At 39.5% G+C, this 16,291-nt stretch overlaps 1 protein-coding gene across 2 annotated transcripts; it reads left to right on the forward strand.

The window, feature by feature from the left end:
* The first annotated feature begins 3,396 nt into the window (after nt 1-3,396).
* Nucleotides 3,397-9,253, forward strand: LOC144703860 (CASC3/Barentsz eIF4AIII binding protein). Of its 2 annotated transcripts, none has more exons than XM_078576135.1 (11): nt 3,397-4,010; nt 4,884-4,983; nt 5,271-5,554; nt 5,643-6,403; nt 7,126-7,231; nt 7,659-7,784; nt 7,936-7,991; nt 8,088-8,133; nt 8,232-8,335; nt 8,819-8,911; nt 9,004-9,253. In XM_078576135.1, the coding sequence occupies exons 1-9, from the start codon at nt 3,571-3,573 to the stop codon at nt 8,257-8,259; spliced, it is 1,947 nt and encodes a 648-aa protein (XP_078432261.1). In that variant the 5' UTR covers nt 3,397-3,570; the 3' UTR covers nt 8,260-8,335; nt 8,819-8,911; nt 9,004-9,253. The 2 variants fall into 2 exon arrangements, with proteins under 2 accessions (XP_078432261.1, XP_078432262.1); XM_078576136.1 differs by having other exon boundaries at nt 7,939-7,991.
* The last annotated feature ends 7,038 nt before the right edge of the window (nt 9,254-16,291 follow it).

Here is a 16,291-nt window from a genome sequence, read left to right on the forward strand (position 1 = left end):
TGGAGGAGAGGGAGATCGGGAGAGAAGGCGTGAGATAGGGGAAGAGAAGGGGATAGAGAGAGGTATAGAGGGAAAGAGAAGGAGTGTAAGAGAATGAGAATGGGAGAAATGGAAAGAGGGAGCGAGGGATAGAGAGCAAACGAGAGAGAGAGAGTAAGACCGGAAGAGAGAGGGAGAGGGAGGGAGAGAGAGGAAGAGCGGGTGAAAGAGTGAAGAAGAGAGAAAGGAGAGCGGGAGAGAGGGCGAGAGAAAGAGAGGGTGAGAATGAGATAGGGGAACAGATAGATGGAAAGAAAATGAAAGGGAGAGAGTGAGAACGGGACAGAGGGGGAAAGGGTGGGAGGGAGGGAGGGAGAGCGAACGAGAGGGAGAGTGAAACCGGAACAGAGGGAGAGATAATGAGTAGGAGAGAGTGAGAGAGAACCAGCAGGAGAGAGGGAGAGACAAACGAGAGAACGAGAGAGAGAGAGAGATAGAGGGAGAGAGAACGTGCAGGTGAGAGGGAAAGAGGGCGACAGAGAGAAAGAGAGAACGAGCGAGAGAGATGGAGAGAGGACGAAAGAGAGAGGAATAGAGAATGTGAGAGAGAGAACAGAGGGAGAGGGGGAGAGGGTGAGGGAGCAGGTGTGAGAGAGAGAGAGTGACGGTCTTCGGTCCGGTTCGATGTGTGAACCAAACCTGGACCGGAAGGTTTGGTCAGCCCTAAAAAGGCTGACCGACGGTCCGGTTCGGTCTGGTCTGACCAAACTTCGGTCAGATTGTGTCCTTCCCTAATCACACATCCAATGTCAAGCATTATTTGTTTAGTCCATTATAGGACAATGATCTATAAGTGGAAATTTGAATGAGAGAGCCACAGTTCATTAAATGCCTTGTCACTGTACCATCCATCAGTCACTAATAATATGTCTTCACTCTTGTCTACCGACGTTGATGTGTTTGATTCATTCCCCTCTATCACTCACTCTTGCAAGCAAAAAATTTATTTTAACATAAATTGTATGGTGAATTGAACACAATTTATGTCAAAAGAAAATAGTCCAGTGGTATTTAAAAATGCCATGATATTTAAAAGTGAAAAAAATATTTTTGAGATGTCGATTGACTTGTTTGTATGGGCTAAATATGTTTCATCAGCTTCTTTAATATGAGAAATTTTAAAAACCTAAGATATGAACCAGATATTACCATAGCAATAATCTAGTGTGATCGTCATGGAGCATATGGATCAATTGATAAAAGTTGATGTGTGAATCTTTGACTCAAATGTTCAATCGAATTGCACAATAAGAATTTCATTTGTCCGATCAGATTTGGTAGTTCAAAATTATGTGGAATGCCATTTATGACAAAAAAAATCTTATGCGTCCTCTTTGAGTATTCAATAATTTTCGTTGTATTGTCATTTTGTTCAGGCGAAAGGTTTTGAAAGTACATAAATATGAACTCAGATATCATGGTCAAAACACATTCATTCATCCACATGATATCTATGGTGTATGAGGTCTAAATTCTACTTACACAATTCTGATATTAATCAACCTAATAGACAATTTGGTATAATACAATTCAAGGGTTCAATGTAGTATACTCTTTCCCCGAAAGAGCGCCCATTATCTGTCCTTATTGCATCCATGTTAATGGCCATATGATGAACTATAGTAGTTAGGGTATGAGTGGGACTCTATAACATTGTTCTATCTAATGATATAAAATTTGTGATTGTATTGGGACATCATTATGTTTCAAGGACTCCATAAAAACATTACAGGTGCATTATAAAAAATAGTATATGAATGAACATTAAGAGATATGGATGGTATGATTGGCTTTTTGAAAACATGTAGTTTTATATATGTAATCTATCTTTTTATATATATGTGTACAGAGAGAGAGAAAGGGTGGGAAGAGGAAGAGGAGAGAGAGAAGGGGGAGAGGGAGGGAGAGAGAACGAGGGTGAGAGGGAGAGGAAGTGAGAGAGTGGGGGGGGAGAGGGAGGGGGGGAGAAAGAGGGTGAGAGGGGGAGGGAGTGAGAGTGGGGTGGGGGAGAGGGAGAGGGAGAGAGAGGGTGGGGGAGGGAGGGAGGGAGAGAGGGTGGGGGAGGGAGGGGGAGGGAGAGAGAGGGAGAGGAGAGGAAGTGAGAGAGAGGGTGGGAGAGGGAGAGAGAGTGAGAGAGAGGGAGAGGGAGAGGAAGTGAGAGAGAGAGGTGGGAGAGGGAGAGAGCGAGAGAGAGGGAGAGAGGGAGAGGAAGTGAGAGAGGGAGAGCGAGAGAGAAAGGAGGGGGGGGAGAGGGAGAGTTTACAAGCTTCTCCAACCCTTGAGTCCACAAGGGGTTGTGCTTGAATCCACAGGCACTGAAGCACTCTCTAGTAAAGAGAACACTCAGAGGGAAGAAACATGAGTTTCAATAAAATACTAGACTTCAATAATAATTATTCACGGGTACATGGGAGCCTTATATAGGCCAGAACAAGTGCATGATCATCCATAAGGACTGTACCCATTAAAGGACAACTAAAAATATTAATAAAAACAACTCTAACAAGCTAAAATAGAGGATATGCAATCTGACAATATATTTTGCAGATTATGGGTCATGTAGAAGGTGTCAAGAGATATTTGTGTGACTCAATAATATCTTGATTGGACAAAACAAAAGATCTTCAACTTCACCATTAAGAGTAGATGTATTGTACAAATCCTGATTTGGCAGGGATTTGTTGGAGGATTCTATCAAAGTTGAACATGTTAGAGAAAATCTGTCAGAAGATTCTATCAAAGATACTGTCAAAGAAAAACTATCTAAAGATCATGTCAAATAAATCCTGTCACAAAAACTGTCATAGGATTTTGAGGGAATCTAGGTACTTTTTTTGTAGATCTTGTCAGCTCTATAAGGATCTCATTCTTGGATCACTAGTTGCTAATGAGCCTTTGAAAATGGGCTTTTGGGTACATCAGATCAGAGAGAGAGAGAGAGAGAGAGAGGGGGAGAGAGAGAGAGAGAGAGAGAGAGAGAGAGAGAGAGAGAGAGAGAGAGAGAGAGAGAGAGAGAGAGAGAGAGAGAGAGAGAGAGAGAGAGAGAGAGAGAGAGAGAGAGAGAGAGAGAGAGAGAGAGAGAGAGAGAGAGAGAGAGAGAGAGAGAGAGAGAGAGAGAGAACTAGTCAAAATGGACCATCCTTCTAAACCGGTTTCCAGCAAACAACCCCTCTAATCCGGAGACGACCATCTTAACCACCTCCCATGCTCAGATCCCGACCGTCCATTTCAATCTCAACGGCCGGAAACACCCTGTTTACCGTTTCCTGCACCCCGATGAAATCTCGGAATATTCCTCCAAATACGAACCGTCGATCGGAGGTATCGGATCCGTCCACGTCAACAAAACCCCTCTCGCCACCGCTCGTTCACTGTTCTTCAGCGGCGGAAAAATCTGCAACAAACAGCCCGCGCTCCTCGAGAAAACCCTAGATCGTCCCCTCCGATTCTACCTTCTCGATTGATCGTCTGCCTATTTGCGATCGAGATCGAAGTTTGATTGTTGTTGCACGGTGAATCTGATTGTTCTTGATGGCGGTGGAAGATGAACAGGAGTACGAGAGTGATCCGGACGAGGCGCTACTTCCTTCGGCAATGCGTAGGAGGGAGGCCAGCGACGACGAGGATGGAGCGGAGGTCTCGGATGGGGAGAGGACCGGCCGGATCGGATCCGAGGAGGAATCCGACGGCCAGGGAGGCGCCCCGGTGTACGATGACGAGGATTTCGATGAAGAAGACGAGGAATTGAGCGAGGAGGAGACCGGGACAGTCTACGAGCATGTCGAAGTCTCCGCTGATAACGTGAAATTTGCTGGAGAGAGTGAGAAGGGCGATGGAGGGAAGGTTTACCAAGAGAAGCCTGTCGGGGAGGGAGAGGAGAAGAAAGAGAACGAGCCTTTTGCGGTGCCTACTGCGGGTGCATTCTACATGCACGATGACCGCTTTCGAGAGAGTGGAGGAGGAAGACACGGGTAAGAGATTAAATTTCTGTTTTTTTTATGTTCTATGGCTAGTTTCGTAGGATTCTGGAGTTAATTGCGGTTGCTGTCAAACAAAAGAACGGAAGATTTAATTACATCAGTTGATCAGGATATTTTTTCTCTGCGTGATAGTCATACGCGAGTAGGGCGCTACGGATCAAAATTTATTGCTGTTTCTGTCAAATGGAAGAACGAGATATAAATTGTCGCAGATCAGTAAGGTTGTTTTCTTTTTTAAGAAATTTGTGTCGATCTTTGAACGCGAGTAGGACACAAAGGATTAAAGGATTACAGAGTTAATCGCTGTTTCTGTCAAATGAAAAAAACGAGATATAGAATAATAGTAGATCGGTGAGGTTGTTTTCTTTGTTTAGAAATTGTTTATCTTTATACGCGAGTAGGACTCCGAGGATTAAAGGACACTAGAGTCAATCGCTGTTTCTGTCAAATGAAAGAACGAGAAATAGAAATATGGCAGATCAATGATGTTGTTATGTTCGTTTTGAACTTTTTGTTGATCTTAAAACGTGAGCAGGACACAAAGGATTATAGAGTTTATCACTGTTTCTGTCAAATGAGAGATCGAGATGTAGAATTGTGGCAGATTCATGAGGTTGTTTTCTTTGGTCAGAACTTTTTGTTCATCTTTAAAAGCGATCAGGACACAAAGGATTATAGAGTTGATTGATGTTTCTGTGAAATTAAAGATATATGATAGATTAGTGAGGGTATTCTCTTTGTTAAGAACCCTTTTGTTGATCTTCGGACGAGAATAGGACATAAATCATTTATTCTGCTAATCAATGTGTTTGGTTTTTGGGAAATTTAATACTATATTTGTTTGATTGGCTTCTCCGTGTGTAGTCGACTGAAAGGTGGGCGCAGATTGTGGGAATCAAAGGACGAGGGACAGTGGGTTCATGACAGATTTGAAGAAATGAGTTTGCAGGATTCTCGTCATAAGGTGGCTCATCATCCCAAATTATTCTTTGAATACCCTCTTTTTTTCGTTCAAGAAGTTGGTATTTTTTAAGCATTAAGATATCATTTCCCTTTTTATTCTGAGATATTCAGCCTTAACTAGTTCAGTAGAACCGAAACTGACTGAAATCATTATCCTTGTTTATAGCATAATTCATGAGTACATTATGTGTCAGTGTTCGAGGATATCGTTGTCAGAGTTATGAAAAGATATAAACTTTATGTTAAGCATACCGTTTTAAATCTTTGTTGGGCTTTGGCCATCTCCAGGGGAGGTACACTAAAGGTCGTTTTAGGGGTCGTGGTGGATCTCGAAATGCTGATCATGGTCGTGGATATATCAGAGATAACAGAGGAAACAAGTCTCAAGCATATAACGAGAGGCCACGTGGATCGGATGGCCGATCTAGGGCTTACATGGATGACAGACCGAGAGCCCATGACGAGGGCAGCCATCAGAATCATGCGCCAAAATTTGTTAGAGGGCGAGGAACCAGACGCTACGAACCTCTTCCAAAGAGTAACAACGAGCAGCCAAGATCTCATAGTAAAGTGTGAGTTTTAATTTTGTTATATGATTCTTCAGTTTTATCATCTGCTTCAGTTTCTTAAGAAAATTAATTTTTCTCTTCTCTTGCATAGAGATGGAAATCCCAACGATGAAGCGTACGTAAACAACGCGGGAAAGAAAACTTCTAGTTCGTCCAACTTTCACTCTGAGCACGACAATTTACAGAAGCAGATATCAAACTCAAGCTTGAACTCTGCGTCGCCTCCATTTTACCCTTCCGGATCTTCATCTACTCAAGAAATCTCAACTACTTCAAAGAGGGATCAGCAAACTGCGAATGCCAATCGGAATCTTCCTTCATTTAGCGAGGAAAACTTTTCACCTTCTCACACTGGCTCAACATTCAGGGGAAGAGCTGTTGCTGATCCTCATGGTAAAGATCGTTACGTTGCACATGATTCGGGCCTGCCCATCAGCGTGAAAAACGCGCGTAATTTTCAACCAACAACTTCATCTTCACTGGCAATCAGCACTACCCACATGATGCCAAGAGTTCATGCTAGGGGGCCTACAAGTCAACTTGGAAGAGGGTCGGCCCAAATGCAATTTCATTCTGGTCAACGATCTGGTCAAACTGTTGAGCAGCCTTCACAAACTGTTGGTTCACAGTCTCCGGCTCTTACTGCAAATTCATCTGAGGTTGGCGATTCAGATTCACCGCGCGGTTCAGTGAGATCAGTGGCTACAGTATCTGGGAAACCGAAAGCCAGTTCCCAAGGAAGCGGCAGGGGCGGCTTCATCTACGGTGGAGCCCAGGTTATGGGAGTCGGCGGAGCAATTGGACTTGCTCATGGAGATCAAAATTTTCCTGGCACTCCAGCTTTGCTTCCTGGTGAGATTTGCTTAAAATTTAATGGTTATTTGATAGGTTACTTATTTCCAATGAGGGATAGGCTCTGCTTTGCCTTTCAAGAATTCTTGTTTAGGCAGTTGAATAAATCCACACATTGTGTTTTGATCTACCTGATTACTTACTACAAACGCATTTCATATTCCATTTTGCTCTCTCTCTCTCTCTCTGAGACACACGCACACATTCTCTCTCTATCTTACGCTTGTGTCTCTTATAATGAGACAGAAGGATATAACTTTTCGTTCTTTCAACATAAGTATGTGAGCTCTTTAAAGAACGTTTTTTTGTAAAATCAGATGCATTTTGTTTTGAACGTTTATTTTATACCTTTTTTTCCCCGAGTGCATGTATGCTCTGGCAATAGTTTATTATAATGATTTGAAGCCTAATTATATTATGTACAATCCATTTTTATCTTATATTAATTTTTTCAAATATTTTCTTACATTATTTAGGGTACGTCTTATTTTTTTTATTAGCATTTTTCCGTACCGCATGGTTCTGTAAATTATTATCACAGATTGATTAGTATCAGGTTCAAATTTATCTTCTTGGTTTTTCTATTTCCCCGTCTCATATGGGACTGGACCTCAGATCTTCTTCCTTAATATTCTTTGAATTTTAATTTGAATTCTTCCCTCTTCCTTTCAATGTGATGTCGTTGAATTTTTGCTGAAAAAATATTCGACGTGAGTGTGCAGTTATGCAGTTTGGAGGTCAACATCCTGGCGTTCCGACTGTTGGCATGGCGCTACCAGGATATGTTGCTCAGCCGCAAATGGGTTTTGGAAACAACGAAATGACTTGGTACCTCTCATTTTCTTTCACTCTCGCTCTTCCCCTTGTCTCTTTCTCCTTTCCTCTTTCTGTTTTCCCTCTCTTTCTCTCCTTTATCTTTCTTTTTCTGTCTCTCTTGCATGCTCTCTCTCCATCTCTGTCTCTCGCGTGCTCTCTCATTCACACGCTCTCTCTCTGTTTCTCTCTCATGCCTCCTCCCGTCTCTCTCTCTCTCTCTCTTGCTTTCTCTCCTCTCTCTTCATCTTTCGCTTTGTCTTTTGCTACATCTGTCTTAGTCTCTCTTTCTCTCCATCTCTCTCTCTTTCTCTCTCATGTTCTCTCTCCGTCTCTTTCTCTTTCTCGCACACATTCTCTCTCTCTCTCTGTCTCTTTTTTTGTGTCTTCTCTCTCTCTTTCTCGTTTCATTAAAAAAACTAATAATGAGAGAATATCTCAGGGTGCCTGTCTTAGCCGGGTCTTCTGGGGCATTAGGAGGGTCCTATGCTCCGTACTTGTCTCTCGACGGCAACTACTATGCTTGTTTACCAGGGCAGACGTCTTCTTCGGCTCAGTCATCATCTAGGTTGCCCTGCATTCATCTTTTTTCCGATCCCCTCTTGGCCGAAAATGTCATTTCGACCCCCTTGGGCCATTTTGCGTCTTTTCTTTTTCTGCACGTTTCCCTTAAATCATTTTTCTTAGAATTATTACTGAAGTTGAAATGTTCATTTCAGCAGGGAAACTACCGCACCGAAGGCTTCTACCAGCTGGAAGAATCCTCAAAGATCCGGTATGATTCTCTAACCTAAATTGTATTACTCTCACTTTTATTCTTGGAGTCTTATTTTTTCCGATTAGATCAATAATGGTTATATGATGACTGCAGAAACCTCCAATGACGAGTTTGGTCAGCGACAGAATAAGCCTCGCAGGTAGTGATAGTCACCAACAATATACACATTTAAGCGACCAATTTTTTTGTTAAAATATTATGCGACCTGTCACTCATTGGCGTACCTATTTCCGGCAGGTATTCAGAGATGAATTTCGGCCAGTGAGGTGTATACTTGAGTATGTCACCGTCGTGTAAATCGTGGAGTGCAGAATGGTGCAGTATATCATGTGATTTGCTAAGTAAGTCCATTATTTATCAATCCATTAACCCATGAATCAATCTACCCCTTTATTCAAAGGCTCATAATGCATCCATGCGTCCATTGGTACATACATGGTGTGCTCCAGCATGACAAAAGGTATGTTAAGAGTATATCCATCATCCATAGATACATCACTGTAGCAAAGAACCCTATTTGCAAAGTACGTTATCTACACAAGCCATGAATCAATCCGCTGTTTCTTGAGCGGATCATAATGCATCCAATGCATCGATTAGTACATCCATGGTGTGCTCCTGCATGACCTAAGATATGTTAGACGAGTATTAACCAACAGTCTATGTCTACATCAATGTAGCAAATCATGCTATTTGCTTATTACGTATCTGTGGTTATTCCACCCATATCACCCTGATGCCAAACTTTCATTTACTCGCTCATTAATTACCTCTATTTTGTGGTATGCATGCGTTTTTCATTACTGGGTTTTATTGGGCCGCAGCTTTACATAAAACGCCCCTGCCTGCCTGCCGTCCGCGAAAGTGGAGACGTAGTTAGCAGCTGGACTGGTGCTATTCTTCTCTTCTAGGCTTTGGTACTTCTCCTTGCCCTTTCCTATCTCTACTGAGGTGGGTAATTTTGTGCTAACTCTCTCTCTCCCGCTCTCTATCTATGTCTCTGTTTCAGCTTCTTGTTGCTGTGCGCTTTTGATTGAGGCTTGTGAGGGATGAACAAAGGCAAGAGAGCTCCCAAAGGAGAAAGGTAGAGGTGGGGTTTTGTAGCTGCGTCCTTTTTGTTTTCTGTATGAATAGATGTCATTCCCCGTGCATAATTTTTTCTTTACTATCTGATCTCGCATTCCGATTTACAAGAAAAAGAGATGGGGGAAATGTACATGGTTATTTTGTTTTTCCTTGATTGCTGCTGCTCTTTTTTCTCTAGGTTCTCAGCTATATATATAGTTAGTTAACATGATATTATTCCCAATTTGGTTTTTTCCCATCATACTTTACTCACATTTCTTTTTAAAGAACATGTTATAGTTAGAAATACATTTCATCATTGTCATTATCATCAGTTGGTATCCTTAAAGCAACTAAGAGGGCACCTCCTATTTTCAAAGTTTAAGAGATCAATTTCAACTCAAATTTCATGTTTATTCTGAACACACTCTTTCCTAAGATCACAAATGTATTGTTTACAGGTGCATAAGTTTTTTCTTTGAACCTGTTATTCTATCAAATCAAACAAGATATTTAAAATATTAAAATTGGGGGATGATCAGTGGTCTAGACAATCTAAAAATCTTCTTATACTGGGAGTTTGATGAATAGCCCTGACTCTAATATCACCATTGATAGAGCTAGACTCCTTTATCACTTCATATCTCTCTTAGGAGGATGCTATCCAACATGGCAAGTCATCATAAGCTTCAAATCCATCGAAGTATATCACTCTTGATTTATTTTGCTCCTCCCATGGTCACAAAGATGGGACTAATTCTTCATAATCCATCCGGTTGAGGAATATTTACATTGTTATACCCATGAGAAAGTGAGAGAGGGAGACGGGTAGAGTGAGAGAGTACAGCATTGAAAGAGTGAGAGAAAGAGAGGGAAAGTGAGGATGAAAGAGGGAGAGAGTGAGATATTGATATTGGGAGAAAGAGAGGGAGAGTGCAAGATGGATGGAGAGCGTGTTCGGTAGGGACTGTGAGAGAGAGGCAGTGGGAGCGGGAGAGATTGAGAAAGAGAGAGGGTGCAAGAGGTAGAAAGAAAGGGTAAGCCAAGGTGAAGCTTACTGAGTTCGGCAGCGGCAGTGATGGCGACAGCAGTGTTGTGACTGGGAGGGGGGAGAGGTATCGGACGATGAAGGGGAGAGGAGCAATGTGCAAACCTGTTGACCTGCTCATATCCTTCTATAGTCCATGTTGAAATAATATAATACATTTTTTAAACACGAGCCGTCTTCAGTTCTGTTCGGTCAGCCCTCAAAAGGCTGACCGATGGTCCAGTTTGGTCTGGTCTAACCGAGCTTCAGTCAGACAGTGTCCTTCCCTAGTATCAACCATCCAATTGTGAGACTAGCGAATGGATTTTATTCTAAGTACTTCTTAATCTACATGAGATTGGAGTTGTGCATCACATTCTACATGTGACCCACTTCTGCCTATTTGGCCACATAGTAGGCATCTTGGGTGTCATCCTGATAACATGCAGATAACCAATTAAATATCACACATATTACATGAAACTTTGTATTAAAATTTCCATATTTTTATATAATCATGAATTAAACTGATTAATATAACCTTTTGTGCGATTTTTTTATTTTTCCCAATTTTTGGGATTGTTTTAGATTTTTCTGGCATTCGCTTCCTTAAAACATTATTTTATTATTATGAAAAATATTTTTTTGACATTATTACATTTTCTCTGTTTTTATGGATTTTCAGAATTTTTGAACGACCAAATCATTGGAAAACGAATTTTAGAAGTGAGAAATGCATAAAGCATACATAGCCATGAAAGTGGTACAATCATTATTGAGTCAACACGTTGATATCTATACTGTACACGATAATTTTATCACAACTTCATCTTACGTTAAAGTAGTACCTGATATATATACCAATGTCTTCATTAATATGGGTCATCCACTTAAAATAATTAATCATTTTATTAATAAAAGTCTCATTATTCTAGAAGAAAGAAATAACATAAAATGATTCTATCCCGTTGACATCCGATTATCTTAAAGATTTTTTAAATACCATTTCACCAGCTAAAGATAAAAAGAAATGGAGTATAGTGGTACCAAACTTTATTAAGTGTTAAAAGAACTATGTTGATTCTGTGTGCGGTAACCAAGTGATCGATTCTGATTTGCCTTACAATGCTGTGAAATGGGATCAGTTTAAGAAACTCCTAGAGAATAGAAGCCACAATTACAGCGTGCATTACTAAAAGAAAGAGACGATAGGGAGTTATAGAAGCGGTGCCTCTTAAGTAACTTAGTGCTATCTATATTGGAAAATGAAATAAAAAATGAACTTAAGTAACTTAGTGCTATAAAGAATTAACCTTTTTTTAAATGCAAGTAAACAATGATACATTAGATAGAATATTAGGATTTGTTACAACAAAAGGAACTAGGGGAATAGCCCTACTCTATTTTTTATTGATGGATTTGTATTTAGAAGAAATGGACATATTTTTGTATGACATGATAGCTAAATCTAGATTAAACTGGTTTTGGTGTAGGCGCCTTAATACAGCAATTCTAGGGTTTAAATATCAGAAAACTGTCCCCAAGTTGAATCAAATATTGAGATTAGACTGTGTTCTTCCCTCCTGGGGATCGACTGCTAAAATGCACGTAGGAAGAGGAGGAGGTCAAATTCTTAGGCCGTGGCGTGGTAAGTTATTTATTAAAGGGGCACCTACAGTTTGAAAGACCCGAAAGTATCATTAATTTATGATAAAAATGGATCTATGATTTAGGTGTGTTTGCTTATCGTGTGTACATGTGTATTTGAAGAGATTATGGCAGATTCTGTTCACCAATAAATTGGATCTTGGTCTATTTGAATCATAGATGTATTCTTGGCTCTCCTTTTATTTTCTTAGATTGATTCATGAAAGAAAAGGTAGAAGGAGGACCTTGTGGTCATGCCACCCCAGATGTAGTCTACCCTCATTAGTCTTTAGTTGAGGATTTAGGCAAAGCGGGTTAACAAAATTCATGATCGCAGGGTTGAAAGTCAGATGCTGGTGCACGCTGGTTCGAGTCCAGCTCGTGATAAGAGCATGGCTATAGAGAGGGATGAACTCATCAGACATTTGTCAGCTAGCCTTTCACTTCCTTATACACTCTTGAACTACAGGAATGAGCTTTAGAAGAAGGTTTAGGTTGATGGTGTGCTACTAGCCTAGTCTCTCCCATAGAGGCTAGCCTGTGGGACTCAACCTAGGCTTCAGAAGAGGGTTTAGGTTGATGATGTGACTGGACTTCACGGGATAGTCTCTCCCACAAGAGGAAGACACTACCCTCTAAAAGCACAACCACTTCCAAGTAACTCCTTAGCTCCATTCGTGCTACCCTTGGGGGGCATCACACACCACCAAAGAGAAGGAAGTCAGAGTGATGAAAGGGGCTAGTCCACGTTGTCGATCTTTCGGATGCAGTCTGAGTGGGGTCTTTCATTAGAGTCTCCTTTGAGCATTCATCGGATTCTATTTATATCACTTCAAAGCATTTTCAGATTAAGTTAAAGGGTAGATTTATCAGGGCTTCTTCTTAGAAAATAACTCATATTTAAGAATAGAAGTAGCACCTTGATTTCCTAGGTCAACGACATTTCTAGAGCGTGTGCCTACCCAGTCCTCATTTGCATCATAGACATCATCTCTTTTCAAACTCTGTGGTAGTCCTAGTCTTATGTTCATTTTCTTCTTTCCAATCCGTAGTTTTTTTCCAATTGGAAATTGGCTTCAGTGGACAGCTCTATTTCTACTACTCTATTTCTAGAGAGATAGAAATAGAGTAGTAGAAATTGTTGTTGAGAGAATTTCTGAGGAGGAAGTAAAAGAGACATTGTGGACCAAGGTTATAGGGCTCTATGTGATATTTTGTTGTACCAAAATCTAAGATAGAGTTTGGGTGCTTATTAAACTTAATTCAAAAATGATTTTTCATTGGATTGATTGAAGGTTCTACTTGGGAATTTTGAGGAAATATTTTCATATTAATTTGAGGAATCATACTGAGGTCAAACTAAGAGACATCAATAATATTATTGCAATTAATTTTAAGGAATATTCTAGGGTAATATGTATGTAACTTTTTAGAGGATTAAGGTGAGTGAAGCCTACTATGCCAAGATGGTGAATCTAGTAGAATCTTCACGAGTGGCTAAATTTGAGGCAGAAAGAAGTTCACTTAGAAAACAAAAAAAGTCAAATATACTCTAGCAGATTGATAAACTCAAAATTCATTGGTAAAAACCCGTCTTTGTGAAATTGAGTTTAATCAATAAAATTAATAAACCTTTGCTCAAAAAGTACTTGGATTAGTTAGTGATGAATAATGGTTGTCCCCACAGGGAATGGATCTTAGAGAGATAGCTCTCTCTATCGGGTGGACTTGAGATGACGAGAAGGGATACACATAGCATAAGAGGTAGTAGGATGAAGGTAGGGGTCAGAGATAAGGATACTTCCTATTTAAGAAGAATGATACATGTAATACACAAGTGGCGGTCGTGATTGGAGCGAGTGAAACTAGAGAGTAAGGGGCATGAAGAGAAGACAGTGAGACGAGATGAGAATTAATGATGAGTTGTATCTGATTTTGGATTTAATAATTACAGCTTATTAACTTAAGGTTTAGTAGAATATAGGGCGATGTGAAGGCGAGAGGCAGTATAAATGGGGTTAAATGTGGTGTAGGATAATGGTCTAGGTTTTCTTAGACGAATAGAGAGGGAGACACATGATGAGATCATGATGGCGTAGATGATACGTAAGGTAGATGGTAGAATATGGTAGATAGGATGGATGATGGATATTGATAGATATAAATGGTGCATAAGATTGAAAGATGTTCTACCTAAATGTGTCGAAGAATGATCGATGTAAGGCAAGAGTCTAACCTTAGATCCCTATGTTCCGTTGGGATCAATGCATCCTCCTGATGCAGATCAGCCTCCTCTCTTCTATGTTAATCCTCTCCAAGTACACAGAACACCAAGACCACACTTGATGGACCTTCAAAACTTTACTTTCTTTCAATCTCCCTCTCTAGGAGGAAATGAGCTTAACGATGATTTTTTACAAAGATAGGGAGCTCAATTTATAGATCCAACAAATTGGATGGATAGACATAACGACAAAACTACCCTTGAATCAAAGTTTTAGATTGTCAGATATCAACCCTAGAAGTTGGATGATTCCTAGCCATTGACTTAATGAAAAGATTTATCTCTCCTCATCCTCGTCAGCACCATCATGTCATTCTGTTAGGTTTTTGTCTCATTGTGACATTTAATGCAATGATTGACTCAGATTCATCCTTGTCATTTGTGATGAACAGATCCTGTTGCGCCACGTGTTGTGTTCTAAAAAAGACAAAAAGAGGAATACTGGTATTTGCAATAATTAAATGACACAGCATTGCTATGTGAACACGTGCACCCCACATGTACACGTGGGGCCATGTGTGTGTGACACACCATCGACATCACAACTTAAGACCAGTCAAAAGTTAAAAATTAAGATTTTTTATCCTCTTTTGCCTTGGTCCTCACATCAGATTTATTTCTTAAATAATGATCTTTTTTGTTGGGCCACATCACCCCAGTGCTTACAAATTTAAGAAAGAAATCGTTAAAATTAAATGATGTCATGGCATTGCTAATTGTGATGATAGAGCAGTTGATGTTACTGACACCAATGATTAAATAGGTTTAATGATTGGTTGTTGCGAATCATTAACCTTACCTCTAGCTCGTTGTCGTTCTATGAATCAAATAGTGATAATTGGCATTGCGGGAATGAATGCCAAAAATGATATACTAAAATTCTTATAAAATTAAATATAAACCCAAAAACATAAATAAATATATATATTTTTACATAAAAAATTCATATTTTGACTCAAAAAATTATTTTATTTCAGAATATGTTGTCATAAAATTCTCTAAATATACATAAAAATGCACAAAATTCAGGTCATCATTCTAAAAGTGGATTTAATCATTTTAAGATTGATAACACACATACATATATATAATAAATTTTATGCAAATAAACATGTAAATATACTAAAAATATGTTCTATCACAGATCTAGTAACCTCTGTGGTCAACACTGAGAGTGTGGTAAATCTCTTACTATGGCCAAGGGGGCCTAGTTAAGTGACATGTGTGGTCTGAAGAGAAGGTGGTGGAAGAGATACACATTCGACAAGGCTAAGGGGTCTGAGGATCGACATAGTCTTCACCAACTCTTTCTTATTGGATATTTGTGTACAACCCCATTTTCTACCTAGTAATTATATAAATATTCATATCCAAATTACTGTTATCAATCCTTGTGTCTTCTCTTATTCTCTTGCTCTCTAGCTCAGTTCTTGAACTCTTCTATAATTAAATAAAATATATTCTCTCCCTATCGGCAGTAATCTTAAACTCTAATTATATTGATATTTCTATAATTCACTAAGTTATATATAATTAGATAAAGTTGATTTGAAAAAAGTGTATGTTCCATTTTTGTGTTGATGGAAACCACGTTAGACCCACAAAAATCACAAGAACCAAGAATGATACCACAAGTGTTTTCAAGAGACACATGCAAAGGTGTCACAAAAGATGCATAATGATCTTAAAGGTGTCACAAAAGATGCATAATGACCTTAAAGGTGTCACAAAAGATGCAAAGGTGACACATGCATATCTTTGACAAGTCATCATAGATTGAGCAATAGTGCATATGAACCAGTCATGAAGGATCCTCAATCATAAAATGTTCAAGCAAATATTTTAGTACATCAACCTCTCTGGCACAAATATATTGGAGGAACTCCTTACCTATATCAGAAAAATAACATTTAATCAAGGATGCACATGAAATCCTGTGGTCAAAGTTTTTCCAGTTCTAAAATATTACTTTTCTCAATCAACCATTTCCAATTGTCGACGTGCTAGACCCCCAGATAAAGGTCATAAGTATCAGGCTTGAATTTTTGTAGAGGTCCTCTCACATATTTTTCTAATTCTTAACAATGGTGTTGTAAAAGAAAAATCTAACACTGAGAGTCACAAAGATAGAAAGCTCTGTCGTGAATTGAATTCAAAAACATTATACGATCATTTTTAAAGATAAACAATCAAAGAGTTTATCCTCCAATAAATCTAATTTGAATAAAGTATATTTTCATATATTTTGCACATATTTACACTAATCATGCATAC

This window comes from Wolffia australiana, chromosome 5 (assembly GCF_029677425.1).
Source record: "Wolffia australiana isolate 7733 chromosome 5, ASM2967742v1".
NCBI classification, from domain to species: domain Eukaryota; kingdom Viridiplantae; phylum Streptophyta; class Magnoliopsida; order Alismatales; family Araceae; genus Wolffia; species Wolffia australiana.

Bases quoted from the DNA above. Each gene is read 5' to 3' on its own strand.
- LOC144703860 (XM_078576135.1), top strand. From the start codon at position 3,571: ATGGCGGTGGAAGATGAACAGGAGTACGAGAGTGATCCGGACGAGGCG. The intron at 6,404-7,125 runs GTGAGATTTGCT...GTGAGTGTGCAG, and splicing joins CACTCCAGCTTTGCTTCCTG to TTATGCAGTTTGGAGGTCAA. The intron at 7,992-8,087 runs GTATGATTCTCT...TGATGACTGCAG, and splicing joins GAAGAATCCTCAAAGATCCG to AAACCTCCAATGACGAGTTT.